At 46.1% G+C, this 17,492-nt stretch overlaps 1 protein-coding gene and 1 pseudogene across 5 annotated transcripts in view; one reads left to right on the top strand and one right to left on the bottom strand.

The window, feature by feature from the left end:
• The window catches only part of SUN3 (Sad1 and UNC84 domain containing 3), a 45,976-nt gene that overhangs the window by 14,247 nt on the left and 14,237 nt on the right, over positions 1 to 17,492 (bottom strand). For all 5 annotated transcript variants that reach the window (XM_085005594.1, XM_085005595.1, XM_085005597.1 and 2 more), the window contains 3 exons: positions 12,739 to 12,800; positions 4,591 to 4,694; positions 940 to 980 (listed from right to left, as the gene is read on the bottom strand). In XM_085005594.1, coding sequence (XP_084861720.1) covers positions 940 to 980; positions 4,591 to 4,694; positions 12,739 to 12,800 — 207 coding nt within the window. The remainder of the gene's footprint in view (positions 1 to 939; positions 981 to 4,590; positions 4,695 to 12,738; positions 12,801 to 17,492) is intronic.
• LOC110257609 (alanine--tRNA ligase, cytoplasmic pseudogene) lies at positions 13,365 to 16,601 on the top strand (annotated as a pseudogene).

The raw sequence follows: 17,492 nt of genomic DNA, 5'->3' as shown, positions 1-17,492 counted from the left end.
GGCTGTGGCGTAGGCTGGTGGCTACAGCTCTGATTCGACCCCTAGCCTGGGAAGCTCCATATGCTGCAAGTGTGGCCCTAGAAAAGACAAAAAAAAAAAAAAAAAAAAAAAAAAAAAAGAAAGAAAGAAAAGATTTTTACTTTCCAACAATGGGCTCTGCTACTCACACAGTTTGTAAGCTACTGGTAGAGAGGAAAAGAACGCGTCGAGCCAGTAGGTATTTCTTTACGTTGAAAAAAATGTAAGCATTATTTATCTAGTATTTTTTTTCCAATTTGTAAAACAACATATGTTCGCAATTTGGAAAATACAAAATTTTGAAGAAATAAAAACTGTTAAATTTTGGTGCTTTTGTAACAGTGTTGTTGGTTTTTTAAAATCTTTTCTTTTTTTTAGGGTCCTACCTACGGCATATGGAAGTTCCCAGGCCAGGGATCTAATTGGAGCTGCAGGTGCAGGCGATGCTGAACCCAAGCTGCACCTGAGACCTACACCACTGCTGTGGACAACACCAGAGCCTTAACCCACTGAGCAAGGCCAGGGATCAAACCTGCAACCTCATGGATACTAGTTGGGTTCTTAACCCACTGAGCCACAATGGGAACTCCTGTAAGTTTTTTTTTTTCCATGCAAAAATATTGTAACAAAATCCTTTTGCATCCCACTGCACTTCTCAGATCATTTAATATATTTTAGAATTATTTTAATGGCTTCATAATTCTCCCATCCATGGATATACTCTAATGTATTTAACCCTCTCACCTGGGTTGTTTTTCATTTTTTTAAATCATAAATAATATTGGGAGCACCTTCCAGCATACATTTCCTTAAGAAATGATCGATAGATATAGAAATGATTTTACTGTTATAATTTTACGAAAGTGTTTCGGTGTTTGGACCCACATCAGAAAGTTGCCCACATGTGACAATCTCACTCACTTTAAAAGTTCCAGTTGCTCTTTGGGCATTCGAAGCCTGGCCTGAAAACAAAACAAACCACACCATTCTGAGTGCTGCCTAGTCAGAGGGAGTTACTCTGCCTATTGGTGAAAGGGGAGGGACTCACACTACCACCCTTGGGACCCCACAGCCTCTGGGACACCTCCTATCTCTTCCTGTAAATAGCTGTGTTTGGAGGAGGTGCAGTCGCATCCAGATCTGCTTAGTGATGGGCGATGTGGTGTGGAGCTTTGAGATGAGAGTAACGACCCCTGCTTTCAGGATCGGGAAGGTGCGGAATGCCTCTCAGGGCACCACCAAGGAGGCAGAAGGAGAAGGATGAGTGTGTGCCTTGGACCCGCGGTTCCAGAGGCAATGGGTGCCGGGGAGGGGGTGGGAAGGGGGTAGAAGGGAGGCTGGGCACAATTGGACAACAGAGCCAGGGGACCCTAGGCTTGTCCCTGTAAACAGTGAGGGGCATCCCCTTTCTACATAAGGATCCTGATCCCTGGATTCCATTAGCAATGACGTCAGGAGAATTGCAGGCATTAGCCGAATGCTGACAGGGTGTCTGAGCGGACTATGAGGGTGGCTGCCAACAGTGGGTCTGCCACCCAGGCTGCAGCACCCCTGACCCTGGCTTCCTCCCACAGCCCCTCTGTGCCAGAAGGTCCATGGACCACGTGAGCTCCAGGCTCTCCCACAAATGGCTGCCAACCTGGCAGCTTAGAATGACAGAAATGAGTTCTCTCAGAGGCCCGGAGGCCAGATGTCCCAGATGTCAGTGTCAGCAGGGCCGCACTTTTCTCCGTGGCCCCAAGAGATGCTTTCTTGCTTCTTCCGTCTTTGGTGGCTCCAGGCCTTCCTCACTTGTGGCTGCATCGCTCCCCTTTCAGCCTCATCTCCATTGGTCTGTCTCCCCTGGGCGTTTCCTCCTCTCTATGTCTCTTATGAGGACACGTATCAGCAGGTTTAGGGCCCATCTGGGAAATCCGGTTCAATTTCATCTCAGGATCTCGAATTATACTTGCAGAGACGCTTTCCCAATAAAGGCCCCAGACGTGGGTGATGGGGGTCAGGCCATGAGGTAGCTTCTTGGGGGTCACCTTCAACCGGCTGCACTGACCATCAGTGCGTTATCCAGCATTCTCAGCAGACAACTCTGCTCTTTGGTTTCAAAGACTCTGTCTTTCTCTCGCTCGACTCTGCCAAAAATTGTGCAGCGCAAGAGGGACCTGTCATTCCTGCTTTGTGTGGCAGTGGTGTTGGGACGGAGCCCAGTGTGGTACAGAGAAAACAATGACCTCACTTTTTTTAAGGGGGAGGGACTGTCGCGTGTGTTGATCCATCTACAGCTGAGAGGTGGACAGGAAGGATGCCTTTTCAAACGGGCAGGACAACACTCTCACCCATTCACTGTCATTCATGCCAATATCTTTGGAGCTTCTGTGTCTCTGGGACAATGTTAAGCTTGAGACAAGCTCCCTGCTTGTTCCAACAAGTCAGTGAAACGTCCGCAGTAGTGAAGAGACGACACTGAGATGGGTGGGTGCTGTCCTAGGGAGCATGGCGGTCACAGAATCTCTCCGAGGCGACACGTGAACTGGGCTGGAACGTTAGAGAGGAGCCAGCCTGCAAAGATCTGGGGCAGAAGACTGTAGGCAGGGGGTGTGTATGAGCCAGAGTTCTCCAGAAAAACCGAACCCATAAGATGTGCACACATACAGAGAGAGATTGACGATAAGGAGTTGGCTGATATGATGGTGGAGGCTGTGAACCGAGCATGGGTGGAGCAGAGGCCAGCAGGCTCAAGACGTGGAGGAGAGCCGATGGTGCAGTTCAAGCCTGAAGGTGTCTGGAGGCAGAATGCCTTCCTCTCCAGGGGACCTCGGTCTTTTTCCCTTAAGACCTCCATCTAATTGGATGAGGCCACTCACCTTATGGAGGATAATCTGCTTTACTCAAGGACTACTGATTTAAAAGTTAAAATTATTTTTAAAATAACCTCACGGCAATATCTAGACTAATGGTTGGCCAAACATCTGGGCACCACAACGTAGTGAGTTTGGCCCATAAAATTAGGCGTCAAAATAGGGTTGATCACAAGTAGGCAATAACTGGAAGCCACGATTGTCCACTCTGAATTCTTATGTTTCTCCCGTGATGCTCTAACTCTCTGGCCCCAGCTCCTACGGGTCTGGGGCCTGGGCTTTGACGTGGGGACCTCGTGGTGTAGGAATTACTTCGGGTCTTTACAACCCCACAAGGGGAGTCCTTTCATCTGGGATTGGTGCTCATACATTCTCAGTATGGGCAGAGTGAGCAGCGTCCTTGAGACTGTGGGCAGTTCACGTGTGAACTCCCTGGGGAATGGTCCTCACTAGGCTGGAATGCTGCTATACCAGCTCCATTACCCCCTTTAGGGGCTCCTCATGACAAGGACACTGAAGTTCTGTGGTTGTTGGATGAGCTGGGAAGCAGGATTTCAGAGGCCCTGGGTGCAAAGAGCAGAAACTCAGGTCCAAGGTCACTTGATGGGATAGACTTCATTGGTCTGTTCCTTCTTCCCATGGAGCAGTGGTTGACTTGACCAAAGTTCTCCTCTCTCGTCTTCAGAGGCCCAAACCTGGGATGGATATGTCTCCATCTGGACTGGTGGGAGGTGTGGGGGGCGGACACCAGAGAGAAGACATCAGGTCTGAGCTCATGCAAAGTCCACGTAGGCCTAACTGGCTTCAAGACAAAAAGGAGGCTGTTCTGGCCAGAGCATCACGCAGTGGCTAACTAAAGTTCTATTTGCCACTTTTTCATGTGCTGAAGCTCCCCATGGGGCACTGGCTTGTTCAGGTTGCTGTAGAACTCCAGAAACCGGTTGGCTTATAAATAAGTTTATTTCTCACTCAAGAAACTACCGGCATATTTGGTGTTTGGTGAGAATCGCTTCCTGGTTCACAGACAGCATCTTCTCCCTGTGTCCTCACAGGGCAGAGAGGGGGCAAGGGAGCTCTCTGGGGTGTCTCTTTTAAAGGCCCTAATCATAGTCATGAGGGCTCTCCATGGCCTAATCACCTCCCAAAGGCCTCACCTCCTAAGGCCTGGGGATCAGGTTTCAACACATGAATTTGAGGGGGACACCAACATTCCGTCTATGACATTCTGACCCCACCCTCCCCAAGTTAATGTTCTTTTGCATGCAAACTACATCCATTTTATACCAACAGCTCCCCAAATCGTACTGAAAAGTCTAAGTCCAAAGGCTCATCTGGACAGTGTCCAAGTCAGATATGGATGCGACCCTAGGTTTAATTCATCCTGAAGCAAACTTTCCTCCAGCTCTGAAGCTATGAAATCGATCACGTTATATGCTTTCAAAATACAATGGTGGGACAAGCATAGGAAAGACATTCTTGGATGCAAAAGGGAGACACAGGGAAGGAGAAAAGGAGGATGAATCCATAAGCATTCTGTCTATGGCAGGAGCCTGCAGGGGTAGGAAGCTATGTAGAAATTTTAGGGTCTCTCAGTCATAAACTTAATTCATAGAACTCTGGCCCCAACAAAACCAAAATAAAATATTGTACGTTGGATTCATCTTATAGCATATTCAAGTGTTAAATGAGTGACATACAAAATGTTTAAACAAAACATCACCTGATAATTATAAAGCCTTGAACCATATTCTGCAATTACTGCAAAAAATTGTCTGGATTTCTGAGGAAACTCTTTTTCTTTAAGCCTCACGTGATTTCTAAATCCTGTTAAAGAAGAGATCAACTTTGGTTAAAGAACTTACCTGGAAACATTTATAAGATATTTTACACTGATGAAACAAAATTTATATTTTAAGGCAGGATGAGAAAATATTAAAATTCTCTGTCCATTTGGGCCTCCTCCCTCCCCCTCTAATGTCCAGTATGCATCTGCATTACACACTTACCAGAACTCCTCAAAGGTGGGCTGAACTTTCTAGAAACATTGGTGTGTCACTTTGACATATAAGACTTTGTCTCAAAAATGTATTTGACTGTGCTTTTGATTCATAACAGGTGAAACAGTTCTCAGAGCATCTGAGAATCTGTCTCTTGGGATATAATCCTCCATTTGCTTTGAGAAAAATTCCTCTTTTCTCTTTTAACTTGATCGTTGATTGACTTTTTCTTGACAACAACTATTAATAAAAATCTCTCTAAACATGGAAGCTATAGCAGATTCCTGGGTGACAGTATTTTTCTTTTCTTCTTTTCTTTTTATCTTTGTCTTTTTAGGGCCACACTCACAGCGTATGGAGGTTCCCAGTCTAGGGGTTGAATCAGAGATGTAACTGCTGGGCTATACCACAGCCATAGCAATGCCAGTTTCCAGCCATGTCTGAGACCTACACCGCAGCTCATGCCAACACTGGATTCTTAACCCACTGAGCAAGGCCAGGGATCAAACCTGCATCCTTACGGATGCTAATCAGATTCATTTCCGCTGAACTCCATGTGACAGTATTTTTCAATAACAGCATGAGGTGTTCAAAAAATTGGTCCTCCATTGAAACAATCATAAGTTGGCAAAGACTAACAGGATCAACTTTACCGGAATTCTGAAGAGGAATCCCAAACTTATAGTAAGCAGAGGACTGAAGAAAAGGGCAGATTATTTTTCACAAGAGAGTAGTGTAGCATTTTTTGCTCATCTACCATCTCCCATTCCCCAGGATGGTGGCAGTGGTTGTTGGATGGCAGCCATCATTTCTGATGCAGCTTGCTTGTGACAGGGGTCTAAGGCCTTGTTCTTAAACTACTGTGACTCTGAGCTTTGACCTGCTCAGTGTTCCCCTGAGCAGCTGGTGCAGTGGGTTACCTTTGTTTCTACCCACTCCCTTGAACTAGAACAATTTTCCAGGATGCTGCAATGTCTACTGAAAGATTTAAGAACATAAACTGGCCATGACCACCTGGACAAGGGACTGTGAATGGAGAAAGTGACAGCAGACCCAAAATCATGGGTGAGAGAAGGCAGAGGAGGAAGTCTTTTGTGGGAATAGGTCCTAGAATGGAAAAGAGAGGGCAACCTACCTGTCAGAGACCTGCAGAATACCATCAAATGTTCAATGTATACTGGTTCCAGAAGAAGACAAAGCAAAAGACAGAAAGAATACTTGAGGCATTCCCATTGTGGCTCAGTGGGTTAAGAACCTGACTAGTGGACATTCCCATTGTGGTGCAATGAAAATGAATCCAACTAGTATCCATGAGGATGAGGGTTTGATCCCTGGCCTCACTTGGTGGGTTAAGGATCCAGAATTGCCATGAGCTGTGGTGTAGTTGTCAGACATAGCTCAGATCCCAAGTTGCCATGGCTGTTGTGCAGGCTGGTAGCTGTAGCTCTGATCCGAGCCCTAACCTGGAAACTTTCATATGCCATGGGTGCAGCCCTTAAAAAAAGAAAAAAAAAAGAGAGAGAGAGAGAGAGAGAGAGAGAGAATCTGAGTAGTACCCCGAAGATGCAGGTTCAATCCCTGGCTCCACTCAGGGGTTAAGAACCTGGTGTGGCTGCAAGCTGTGGCATAGGTTGGGCATAGACCAGCAGCTGTGGCTCTGATTCTACCCCTAGCATGGGAACTTTCATATGCTGCAAGTGTGGCCCTAAAAAGAAGCATAAAGAATACTTGAGGAAATCATGGCTAAAAACTTTGTGATTTAATGGAAAGCCTAAATCTACACATCCAAAAAGCTCAACAAACTCCATGGAAAATTCAAGAGACTTAAACCAAGACACATTAAAATCAGCCAGGCAAAAGCCAAAGAAAGAATCTTTCCACAGAAAAGAAACTCATGGACTGGAAGAACAGACTTTTGGTTGCCAATGGGGAGGGGGAGGGAGTGGAATGGACTGGGAGTCTGGGATTAATAGATACAAACTATTGCATTTGGAGAGGACAAAAAAATGAGATCCTGCTCTTTAGCACAGGAAGTTATATCTAGTCACTCGTGATGGAACATGATGGAGGATAATGTGAGGAAAAGAATATGTGTGTGTGTGTGACTGGGTCACTTTGCTGTACAGTAGAAATTGACAGAACACTCTAAATCAACTATAATGGAAAAAATAAAAATCATTTAAAAAGCCAAAGAGTCTTAAAAGCAGAAAGAGAAATACTACTTGTCATGTTATCATATTTCTCATCAGAAACCATGGAAACCAGAAGGGATGGGATGACATTTTTAACATGCTGAAAGAAAAAAAACTCTAACCAAGAATTCTATACCCAGCAAAACTATCCTTCAAAATGAAGAGAGAAATTAAGACCCTCCCAGAAAAAAAAAACCTGAAGAAGTTATTGCCAGGACACCTGACCCATAGTAAATGCTAAAGGGAATCTTTTAGGCTGGGGTGAAAAGACCCTAGGGAGCCAATGTCATCTGAAGAAGATCAGTATCTCCAGCAAAGGTAACTCTTAGTTACAATAAGCAAATATAAAAGCAAATATTACTGTATTTTTGCTTTGTAACTCTTCTTTTTATATTCTATGTGATTTAAAAGATAAATGCATAAAAATAATTATAAATATATGTTAATGGATACAGATACATAAAAGTGTACTTTTTTTGTGACCACACCCCTTGGTGTATGGAGGTTCCCAGGCTGGTGGTTGAATTGGAGCTGTAGCCTCTGGCCTACACCACAGCCACAGAAATGCCAGATCTAAGTGGCCTCTGTGACCTACACCACATATCATGGCAACATCGGATCCTTAGCCCACTGAGTGAGGTCAGGGATTGAACCTGCATCCTCTTGGATACTAGTCAGATTCATTTCCACTGAGCCATGGCATGAACACCCCATAAAAGTCTAACTTTTGACAACAGCAGAAAGGAGGAAGGGACAGAGCTTTATAGGACCAGAGTACTTATATACTGTTGAAGTTATGTTGGTATCAATTCAAGCTATATTTTATGAATTCAGAATGTTCATTTTAATCTTCATGGTAGCCACCAAGAAAGTTTCTAAAAAATATACACAAAATGAAATGAGAAGAGCATCAAAACAGTGTACTACATAACAAAAAACAAAAAACAAAACAAAACAACCAAGTAAACACAAAGGGTAATAATGAATGAAGCAAGGCACAAACCAAGAATAAAACATGGAGAAAAAATAGGAAAATGGCAGAAATCTTTTCTTATTAGTAATTATTTTACATGTAAATGGTTTAAACTCCTATCAAAATCTGAGATTGGCAGAATGGATTTTTAAAAAATGATCCAACTATATGGGGCCTACAAGAGACTCAATTTACAACCCAAACTGAAAATTATAAACAATGATGAAAGACATTTTAAAAAGATCTAAATAAATGAAGAGATAAGACATGTTCATAGATTGGGACACTTATTATTTTTAAGATAGCAATACTGGTAGTTCCCTCTGTGGTGCAGTGGGTTAAGAATCTGAAGGCAGCAGCTTGAGTTGCTGCAGAGGCACGGGTTTGGCCTGGCGCAGTGAGGTATAGGATCCAGCATTGCCACAGCTGCTGTATAAGGTGCAGCCGCGGCTCAGTTTCAATCCCTGGCCCGGGAACTTCACATGCCATGGGTGCAGCTGAAAAAGAAAGAAAAGAGATGACAATATTATCTGAAACTATAGATTCTCAGAAACCCCTATCAAATTCCAAGAGTGTAGTCCAGGCACATAGACAGACATGTAGACCAATGGGATAGAATTGCCAATCCAGAAATAATCCCACACATGTATGGCTGGCTGAATTTTTTGACAAGAGTGACAAAACCACTCAAAGGGGAGAAATAGTCTTTTCAACAAATGATGCTGAGACAATTGGATCCATTTGCTCAGTAACGAAGTTGGATCCCTACCTCATACTATACACTAAACGTAACTCACAATGGACCAATGAGCTAAATATAAGGGTGAAAAGCATGAGGAGTTCCCGTCATGGCTCAGTGGTTAATGAATCCAACTAGGAAACATGAGGTTGTGGGTTCAATCCCTTGCCTCGCTCAGTGGGTTAAGGATCCAGCATTGCCGTGAGCTGTGGTGTAGGCCAGCAGATGTAGCTCCGATTCCACCCCTAGCCTGGGAACCTACATATGCCGTGGGTGTGGCCCTTAAAAAAAAAAAAAAAGGCAAAAAAAAAGTGAAAAGCATGAAACACTTGTAAAGATATAGAAATAAATGATATCTATGAATTCTGGGTCATCATGACTTAGAATTTAGTAATGGATTCTTAGATATGACACCATTGAAATTTAAACCTTTTGGAGTTCCCGTCGTGGCGCAGTGGTTAACGAATCCGACTAGGAACCATGAGGTTGCGGGTTCGGTCCCTGCCCTTGCTCAGTGGGTTAACGATCTGGCGTTGCCGTGAGCTGTGGTGTAGGTTGCAGACGCGGCTCGGATCCTGCGTTGCTGTGGCTCTGGCGTAGGCCGGTGGCTACAGCTCCGATTCAACCCCTAGCCTGGGAACCTCCATATGCCGCGGGAGCGGCCCAAGAAATAGCAACAACAACAACAAAAAAAAAGACAAAAAAAAAAAAAAAAAGAAATTTAAACCTTTCATGCACCAAAGGACATTATATAAAAAGTGAAAGGACAGCCTACTGAATAAAAGAAAATATTTGCACATTATGTGTCTGAGAAGGGTCTAGTATCTAGAATATATAAAGAACTCTTATAAGTCAACAAGAAAAAGACAAACACCCAATCAAAGAATGGGGAAAGGACTAGAAGACTTTTCTCCAAAGAAGATGTGAAAATGGCTAACAAGCACATAAAAAGTTGTTCAACATTATCAGTCGGTAGGGAAACACAAATTAAAACCACAACGAGACAGCATTTCACATCCACCAGAATGGCTACAATCCTAAAAAAATGGAGACCAGCAAGTGTTGGTGAGGCTGTGGGGAAACTGGGAGCATCATACGCTGCTGGTGGGAAAGCAAAATGGTGTAGCTTCTCCAGAAAACAGTTTGGCAATTCCTCCTTCGCAATTTACTAGTATCAAAAACAGGTATTCCAACAAGTACAGGTACACACGTTCATGCAGCACTGTTCACAACAGTCAATACCCATTTATTGTTGAGTGGATAAACCAACTGTGGTCTAACTGCACGATGGAATATTATTCAGCCACATAAAAGGAATGGAACACACTGACACATCTACAACATGAATAAGCCTCAAAAACATTCTGAGTAAAAGAAGCCAGACAAAAATGGGCACACATGGTACTACTCAGTTTATACGACATATTCAGAACTTGTACAGCCATAGAGAGAAAGACTGGTGGTTGCTAGGGGATAGGGGAGGGGGAAATGAGAAGTGACTGCTTGATGGGTATGGGGGTCCTTTTGGGGATGATGAAAATGCTCAGGAATTAGAAGTGGTAGTTGCACAACATTGTGAATGCATGAAATGCCTCTGAATTGTTCAGTTCCAAAGAGTTAATTTTAGGAGTTCCCTTGTGGCACAGTGGGTTAAGGATCCCATGTTGTCACTGCAGCAGCTCGGCTTGCTGCTGTGGCATGGGTTTGATCCCTGGCCCAAGAACTTCCACATGGCACGGGTGCAGCCAAAAAAAAATTGGTTAGTTTTGTATTATGTGGATTTCACCCTGATGAATGAAAAAAGGATCACTGTCCAGTTTATTATTATTATGTTCTTTTTTCTTTATTTCCTTTTAGGGCCACACCTAAAAGTGTGGCACATGGAAGTTTCCAGGCTGGGGTCCAGCTGGAGCTGCAGCTGCCAGCCAATGCCACAGGCACAGCAACACCAGATCTGAGCCACATCTGCGACCTATACCAGTTTGCAGGCAACACCAGATCCTTAACCCACTGAGTGAGGCCAGGGATCGAATCCACATCCTCACAGACACTGTGTTGGGTTCTTAAGCAGCTGAGTCACAACGGGAACGCCCCTAGTCCAGTTTCACTCCATGGAAGTGGTGATTAAAATGGATCTGGCACATTTGTGGGCAAGTGGGCAAGCTTACAGCAGGGACATCCCAGAAAGCAGTTTGTATGCATGTGAAGATGCATATATTGCAATCTTAAAAAGATGCCAAAGGACTATAGGGTATTAATTTCCAAAACAAGGAACATTCTGAGCACAAATCACTCTACTGTTCATGTGACGTGTTCCTGACCCAGGCAGTGAGGTGGAGACTAAGAGCAGGCTTGGATCACTGTGCCTGGGGTTAGGGTAGAGCTGTGAGAAATTTCATCACAGAGGGTTTGGAAGTCAAGGGCAGCAGCAAGGAGGGAGTGGCCTGCGAGGGGTAACAGTCTGAAATCAGCAGAGATGAAGACAAGAAGTTAGGAAGCAGCAGAGCCAAAGAGTGTGCAGTTCTCAGTAGAAACTGGAATATTCAAGGTCTAGTCTAGAGGTTCATGGAGATGGCGTAGGTACCTAGGGCACCTGATGCAGCTAAAGGAAGGGTGAGCAGATGTCAGGCTGGAGCAAGCTCAGGACAGCCATCGGTCCAGGTAGCCACATGCAATAACAAGAGCACCCGCTGACATTCTATAAAACAGCATTTTGTGACAATATCTGGGTTGGAACTTTCACGGGCATTCTACACTTCAAGTTGCCTACAGACCAAAGTGCAGTTTTATAGTGTACTAGGGTTTGCGATGTGTAATACCGACAGTCAGAAAACTGCAAACTGCATGTTCTGTCATTTCCTCAAGAATCCTGTGATGAGGAGTTCCTGTTGCGGCACAGCAGAAATGAATCCGACTAGGAACAATAAGGTTTTGGGTTCAATCCCTGCCCTTGCTCAGTGGGTTAAGAATCTGGTGTTGCCATGAGCTGTGGTGTAGGTCACAGATGAGGCTCAGATCCTATGTTGCTGTGGCTGTGGTGTAAACCAGCAGCTGTAGCTCTGATTCGACCCCTGGCCTGAGAACTTCCATATGCTATGGGTACGGCCCTAAAAAGAAAAGAAAAAAAAAAAAAAAAAAAAAAAGAACTCTGTGATGAGCCAGGGTTTTTGGTTATCAAAATCTATGGAGTCACCCAGTTTTAGAAAAAGGTCAATTGCCTGTGTTTGAAGTAAAAATACAAAGGATTCTTAACTCCCAAGCACTTTCTTTAATTTTAAACCATGATTCTAAGAGAAATAGAGCCCTTGCTAAATTTTCAATAAAGAAGCTCATACTTCTTTTATAATCAGTAATAAAAGACAAAAAAAAAAAAAAAAAAAAAGAAGAAGGAATGGTTCTGGAGTTCCCCTCATGGCTCAGCAGTTAATGAGCCTGACTAGTATCCATGAAGATGTAGGTTCGATCCCTGGCCTCGCTCAGTGGGTTAAGGATCTGGCACCGCCGTGAGCTGTGGTGTAGGTCGCAGATGAGGCTTAGGATCCCACGCTGCTGTGGCTGTGGTGCAGGCCGGCAGCTACAGCTCTGATCCCTAGCCTGGGAACCTCCATATGCCACAGGTACGGCCCTATAAAGCAAAAAAAGGGGGGGAAGGTTTAAGACTATTCAGTCGTGATCCTGCTGTTTAGCACAGGGAACTATATCCAATCAATCACTTGTGATGGAACATGATGGAGGATAATGTGAGAGAGAGAAGACATGTACATGTGTAACTCGGTCACTTTGCTGTACAGCAGAAACTGACAGAGCATTGTAAACCAACTATAATAAAAAAGCTGTTATTTTTTTTTTTTCACAAAAGAACATGCAGTCACTTCCAGGGCATTTACTTACAAATGTGAATCATCTCACTGCAATCTCAAAACATTCTGTAAAGCAGTTTTAAGGATCATGACTTAGAAAGACTTACCCAGAAGAAGAAAAGTCAATATAAACACCATACTCATGACAAGCTTCCGTGACCGAGTCAACCTAAGAAGAATAAAGACAACAGCAAAAAGACTTTAACACATCTCCCTTAACCTTTAATTTGAACATTAACCACTACAACCAAGTCAGCAGACATAACTAGGTTGAGTATGTGAGTTAATTCAATTTCTAATCCATTATCTTTGCAATTGACGGTAAATAGTACTCAGGCTGGTGTATTTACTATTCACACACACATACGTACAGACCCCTTTCTTTCACACACATTACTGTCATGCTGTTACATGTTTTTATCCCTATAAATGTTTATAAAGAACAAAACAAGGGAGGTTGTCCTGGAGGTCAAATGCAGAGGGAACAATTAAGAAAAAGGCAGAGTCTAATTCTGCGGAAATTAAATATTAAGCTAGAGAAATATGACGATGAGCAGCTACCTGATAAAATTATTTAAAGCAGGAGTTCTTGCTGTGGTGTCTTGGGAGTGCTGGGACACAAGTTCGATCCCCTGCACGACACAGTGGGTTAAGGATTCAGAGCTGCCGCAGTTGTGGCTTAGGTCACAGCTACGGCTCGGATCTGATCCCTCGTCCAGGAAATCCACATGCCATGGGGTGGCCAAAAAAGAAAAAAAAATGTAAAGCAATCATAACCTTTTCTCAACTTTTTATTGAACTACTGCACACATGTAGAAAAGAGCACAAATCTTAACTGGACAGCTCAGTGGCAACGTTGAGCAGAGCTGCCAATAACCAGAAATGGATCCAGGCTGGGGAGCAGAGCTGCCAATACCCAGAAATGGATCCATGCTGGGGACAAGCACAACAACCCGATGACGTGGGCAAGGATGCTGATCATCACACCTTTTCTGAGATGTTGGGCTTCCAGTCTTTTGGAGATTACTTCAAGGAACTGACAAGTAAGATGGCTCTAGAATATCCACGAGTTTGGCATTCCAGTTGAAAGACTCTATGTTACATACTTTGGTGGTAAAGCAGGTTGGCTTAGAACCAGAACTGGAGTGCAAGCAGATCTGACAAAATTTGGGGCTGGATGACAGCAAAACCCTCCCTGGTTACATAGAGGATAACTTCTGAGAGATGAGTGACACGGGCCCACGTGGTCCCTGCAGAGAAATCCACCGTGACCAGACTGGTGGCTGGAGTGCAGCACATCTCGTCAACCGGATGACTGCGATGGGCTGGTGACCTGGAACCTTGCATCCATCCGGTATAACAAGGAAACCAAGGGCATGTGGAAACCTCTCCCAAGGAAAGCTGCTGACACAGGGATGGGCCTGGAGTTGACGGTGTCTGTGCTGCAGAATAAGACGTCCGACTACAACGATGACCTTTTTGTCCTTTACTTTGAAGCCATTCAGAAGGGCACAGGTTGGGAAAGTTGGTGATGCTGCTGCTGATGGGATCAACACGGCCTCCTGGGTGCTGGCTGACCCTGTGTGGACCATCACTGTGGCCCTGGCCAAGGGCTGCTGACCAGACAACACAGGGCAGGGGTATGTGTTGAGACGGATTCTCCACCGGGAATGATAATCCCATGAAAAACTCCATGCCAGCAGGGGTTTCTTGGCTACATTAGTAGATGTTGTCCAGTCCCTGGGTGATGCATTTCCTGAGCTGGTGAAGGACATCATTAATGAAGAAGTGCGATTTCTCAAGCTGCTCAGCAGAGGGCACGTATCTTGGACAGGAAAATTCAGAGCCCGGGAGAGAGCAAAACCATGCCCCGGAGCGCTGCTTGGCTCCTCTGGGACACCTCTGTGTTTCCAGGGGATTTCACTGGAGACTGCTGAAGAGGTGGGCTTGCTGGTAGATATGGGTGGCTTTGAAGAGGCGAGGAAACTGGTCCAACTGAAGTCACAGGTCAAGGGAGCAGGTCGGGGAGACCTCATGATGCTGGATGTTTATGCTACTGAAGAGCTCCAGGAAAAGGATCTGGAGGCAGCCGGTGATTCCCCAAAGTATGGCGACCATTTGGACACCAGTGGGAGCTTCGCGTCTGAGAGGTGATGGCCACAGTGATGAATCTGCATGGGGACAAGATGTCATGTCTGCAGGCCAGGAGCGTGGAGCGGTGCTGGGCAAGACCTGCTTCTATGCTGAGCGAGGAGGGCAAAGCCACAACCAAGGCTACCTGGTGGAGGGTGATGACAGCAGTGAAGACAGAACTGAGTTTACACTGAAGAACGCTCAGGTCTGAGGAAGGTACGGGCTGCACGTAGGAACCATCTACGGCAGCCTGGAAGCGGGGCAGCAGGTCCAGCTGGTTACCAATGAGCCCCAGTAGAGGCCTGTCATGAGGGATGAACTTCACCCTGTCCTCCGTGCTTGGGAGGCTGACCAGAGGGGCTCCCCGGTTGCTCCTGACCACCTTCCCTGTGACGTCACTGCCAAGGGAGCCTTGCCTACCCAACAGATCATGAAGGTCGAGGAGCTGAGTTCCCACTGTGGCTCAGCGGGTAAAGGATCTGGTGTTGCTGCAGCTGTGGCGTAGGTCACAGCTGCAGCTCGGATTCAATCCCTGGCCTGGGAACTTGTATTAAAAAAAGAAGAGGGAGTTCCCATCATGGCACAGCGGGAGCGAATCCGAGTAGGAACCATGAGGTGGTGGGTTTGATCCCTGGCCTTGCTTGGTGGGTTAACGATCTGGCGTTGCCGTGACCTGTGCTATAGGTCGCAGATGTGGCTCAGATCCCACATTGCTGTGGCTGTGGTGTAGGCCAATGGCTACAGCTCCGATTAGACCCCTAGCCTGGAAACCTCCATATGCTGTGGGTGCGGCCCTGAAAATAAATAAATAAATAAATAAATAAATAAATAAACAAATAAATAAATAAATAAAGTAAAAAAATAAAAGTAAAATTTTAAAACATGAAGAAGAAGAAGAAGAACGCTGAGGAGCTTGCTGATGAGATGAGTGAGGCAGCCAAGCAGTGTACACCAAGGACTGTCCTCTGGCAGCAGCTAAAGCCATCCAGGGCCTGAGGCCTGTGTTTGATGAGACCAGTCCTGACCCTGTGGGAGTCACCTCCATTGGGAGTCCCCGTGTCTGAGCGATTGGATGCCTCCTTGGTCCTGCTGGCTTGCTCACGTCCGTGCCATCTCTAGGGGACACATCTGCAGAATTCAAGTCCCGTGGGAGCTTCAGTGATGGTGAGTGAAGAGGCTACTGCCAAGGGCATCTGGAAGAGTGTTGCCGTCACAGGTGCTGAAGCCCAGAAGGCCCTCAGGGAGACGAAGAGCTTGCAGAAAGCCCTCTCTGCTGTGGAGGCCAAAGTGAAGGCCCAGCCTGCACCAAATATGGATGTGCTGAGGGAGACTGCTGACCTGGGGGAGGCCCTGGCCCCCGAAGTCCTCTCCCAACGGCAGAAAGAAAATTCTGGGAGAATCACAAATCCTTGAAGAAGGGCATGGATGACCGAGACGGGGCTGGTAAAGCTGACGTCCAGAAGACAAAGCCGCTCCCTGACAGCAACCCCAGCTCGCCCCTTGTCCCCTTGGAGATGCAGAGCAGCACCTCAGCCAAGGCTCTGAACGAGGCCCTGAAGCTCTTCCAGACGCATCCCCCTCTGCCGTCTGCCATGCTCTTCACAGTGGACAAGGAGGCTGGCAAGATCACCTGCTTATGTCAAGTCTCCAGAATGCAGCCAACCGGGGCCTGAAAGCCAGCGAGTGGGTGCAACAGGTGTCAGGCTTGATGGATGGCAAAGGTGGTGGCAAAGATGCAACCGTGCCGGCCACAGGCACCAAAATGGGCTGCCTGCAGGGGGCGCTGCAGGAGGCCACTTCCCTTGCCCAGCTGGGCCTGGGAGGCACGGAGAACTGAGGGAGAAGGGCAGCCTCTCAGCAGAGGGAAGAGCTGTCCATCCAGCACTAGGACATTTTAATCTTGGGACTTTAAGCAGCCCCGTCTGTCCTCCTAACCCAGCAGTCACTGGAACTTAACCTGGGAGCCAGCCTGTGACTCAGTGCCCATGTCACCCTTCTGCCCTGAGCATGTCAGCACCATCTGCCAAAACCCCCACCCCAGGACTGCTCTTTCTGGGCGTCACACCGTGTCTACAGAAAGATTTTTCTGCATCCCAGGGCTCCGGGCTGGCAGGGAGGAATCATTTCTGCGGCAGAGAATAAAAGGACCAAGTGCCACACCTGATAATGCCATGTGATCTCTTATCTCCCTTCCCCCACCTCCACCACCCAGAGGTGCCCCCATGTGACAGCCTGTGGCTCCCTGGGTGTCTGAAATAAATGCTGTGGCTCTAACTGGCAAAAAAAAAAAAAAAAAAAAACCCTACCATCTTCAGCTAAAGACGAAAGAGGAGGTAGGGGTAGGGGTTAGGACTTGAAAGGGGAGGAAGGCGATTCACACGGGGATGGGAAAACGAAGGTCCGGTAAATAAAGAGAGGGACAGTGGGACCTGGAGTGGACTCTGATCTCCGGGCCCTGCCAATTCCCCACACCCTTCATCCGAATTCCTTGCCCATCTCTCTGGTGATAGCTCTGGTCTAGCAACAGCCCCTTCCTCTCAAATCTTTAGGCAGCTAAGGGGGAGGTAAGCCTTCTGTTTCTTGAAAATATTCAGCGTAAATTAACCCTCCTGCCAACGAGACATATTCTGGCTGGCAAATTTAGTTCCCCTACATGATGAGCCACCTAATTCCCCCCAATCTAGACTCTTTAAGTAGCTTATCTTCCTATAAAATTCAGTTATGCCTG

This window comes from Sus scrofa, chromosome 18 (genome assembly GCF_054392235.1).
Source record: "Sus scrofa isolate SSC_HxYL_T2T_F1_AM1 chromosome 18, Sscrofa_HxYL_maternal_Yorkshire_Landrace_v2.0, whole genome shotgun sequence".
In the NCBI taxonomy this organism is placed as follows: Eukaryota; Metazoa; Chordata; class Mammalia; order Artiodactyla; family Suidae; genus Sus; species Sus scrofa.
This window is presented reverse-complemented; position numbering and strand designations above follow the sequence as displayed.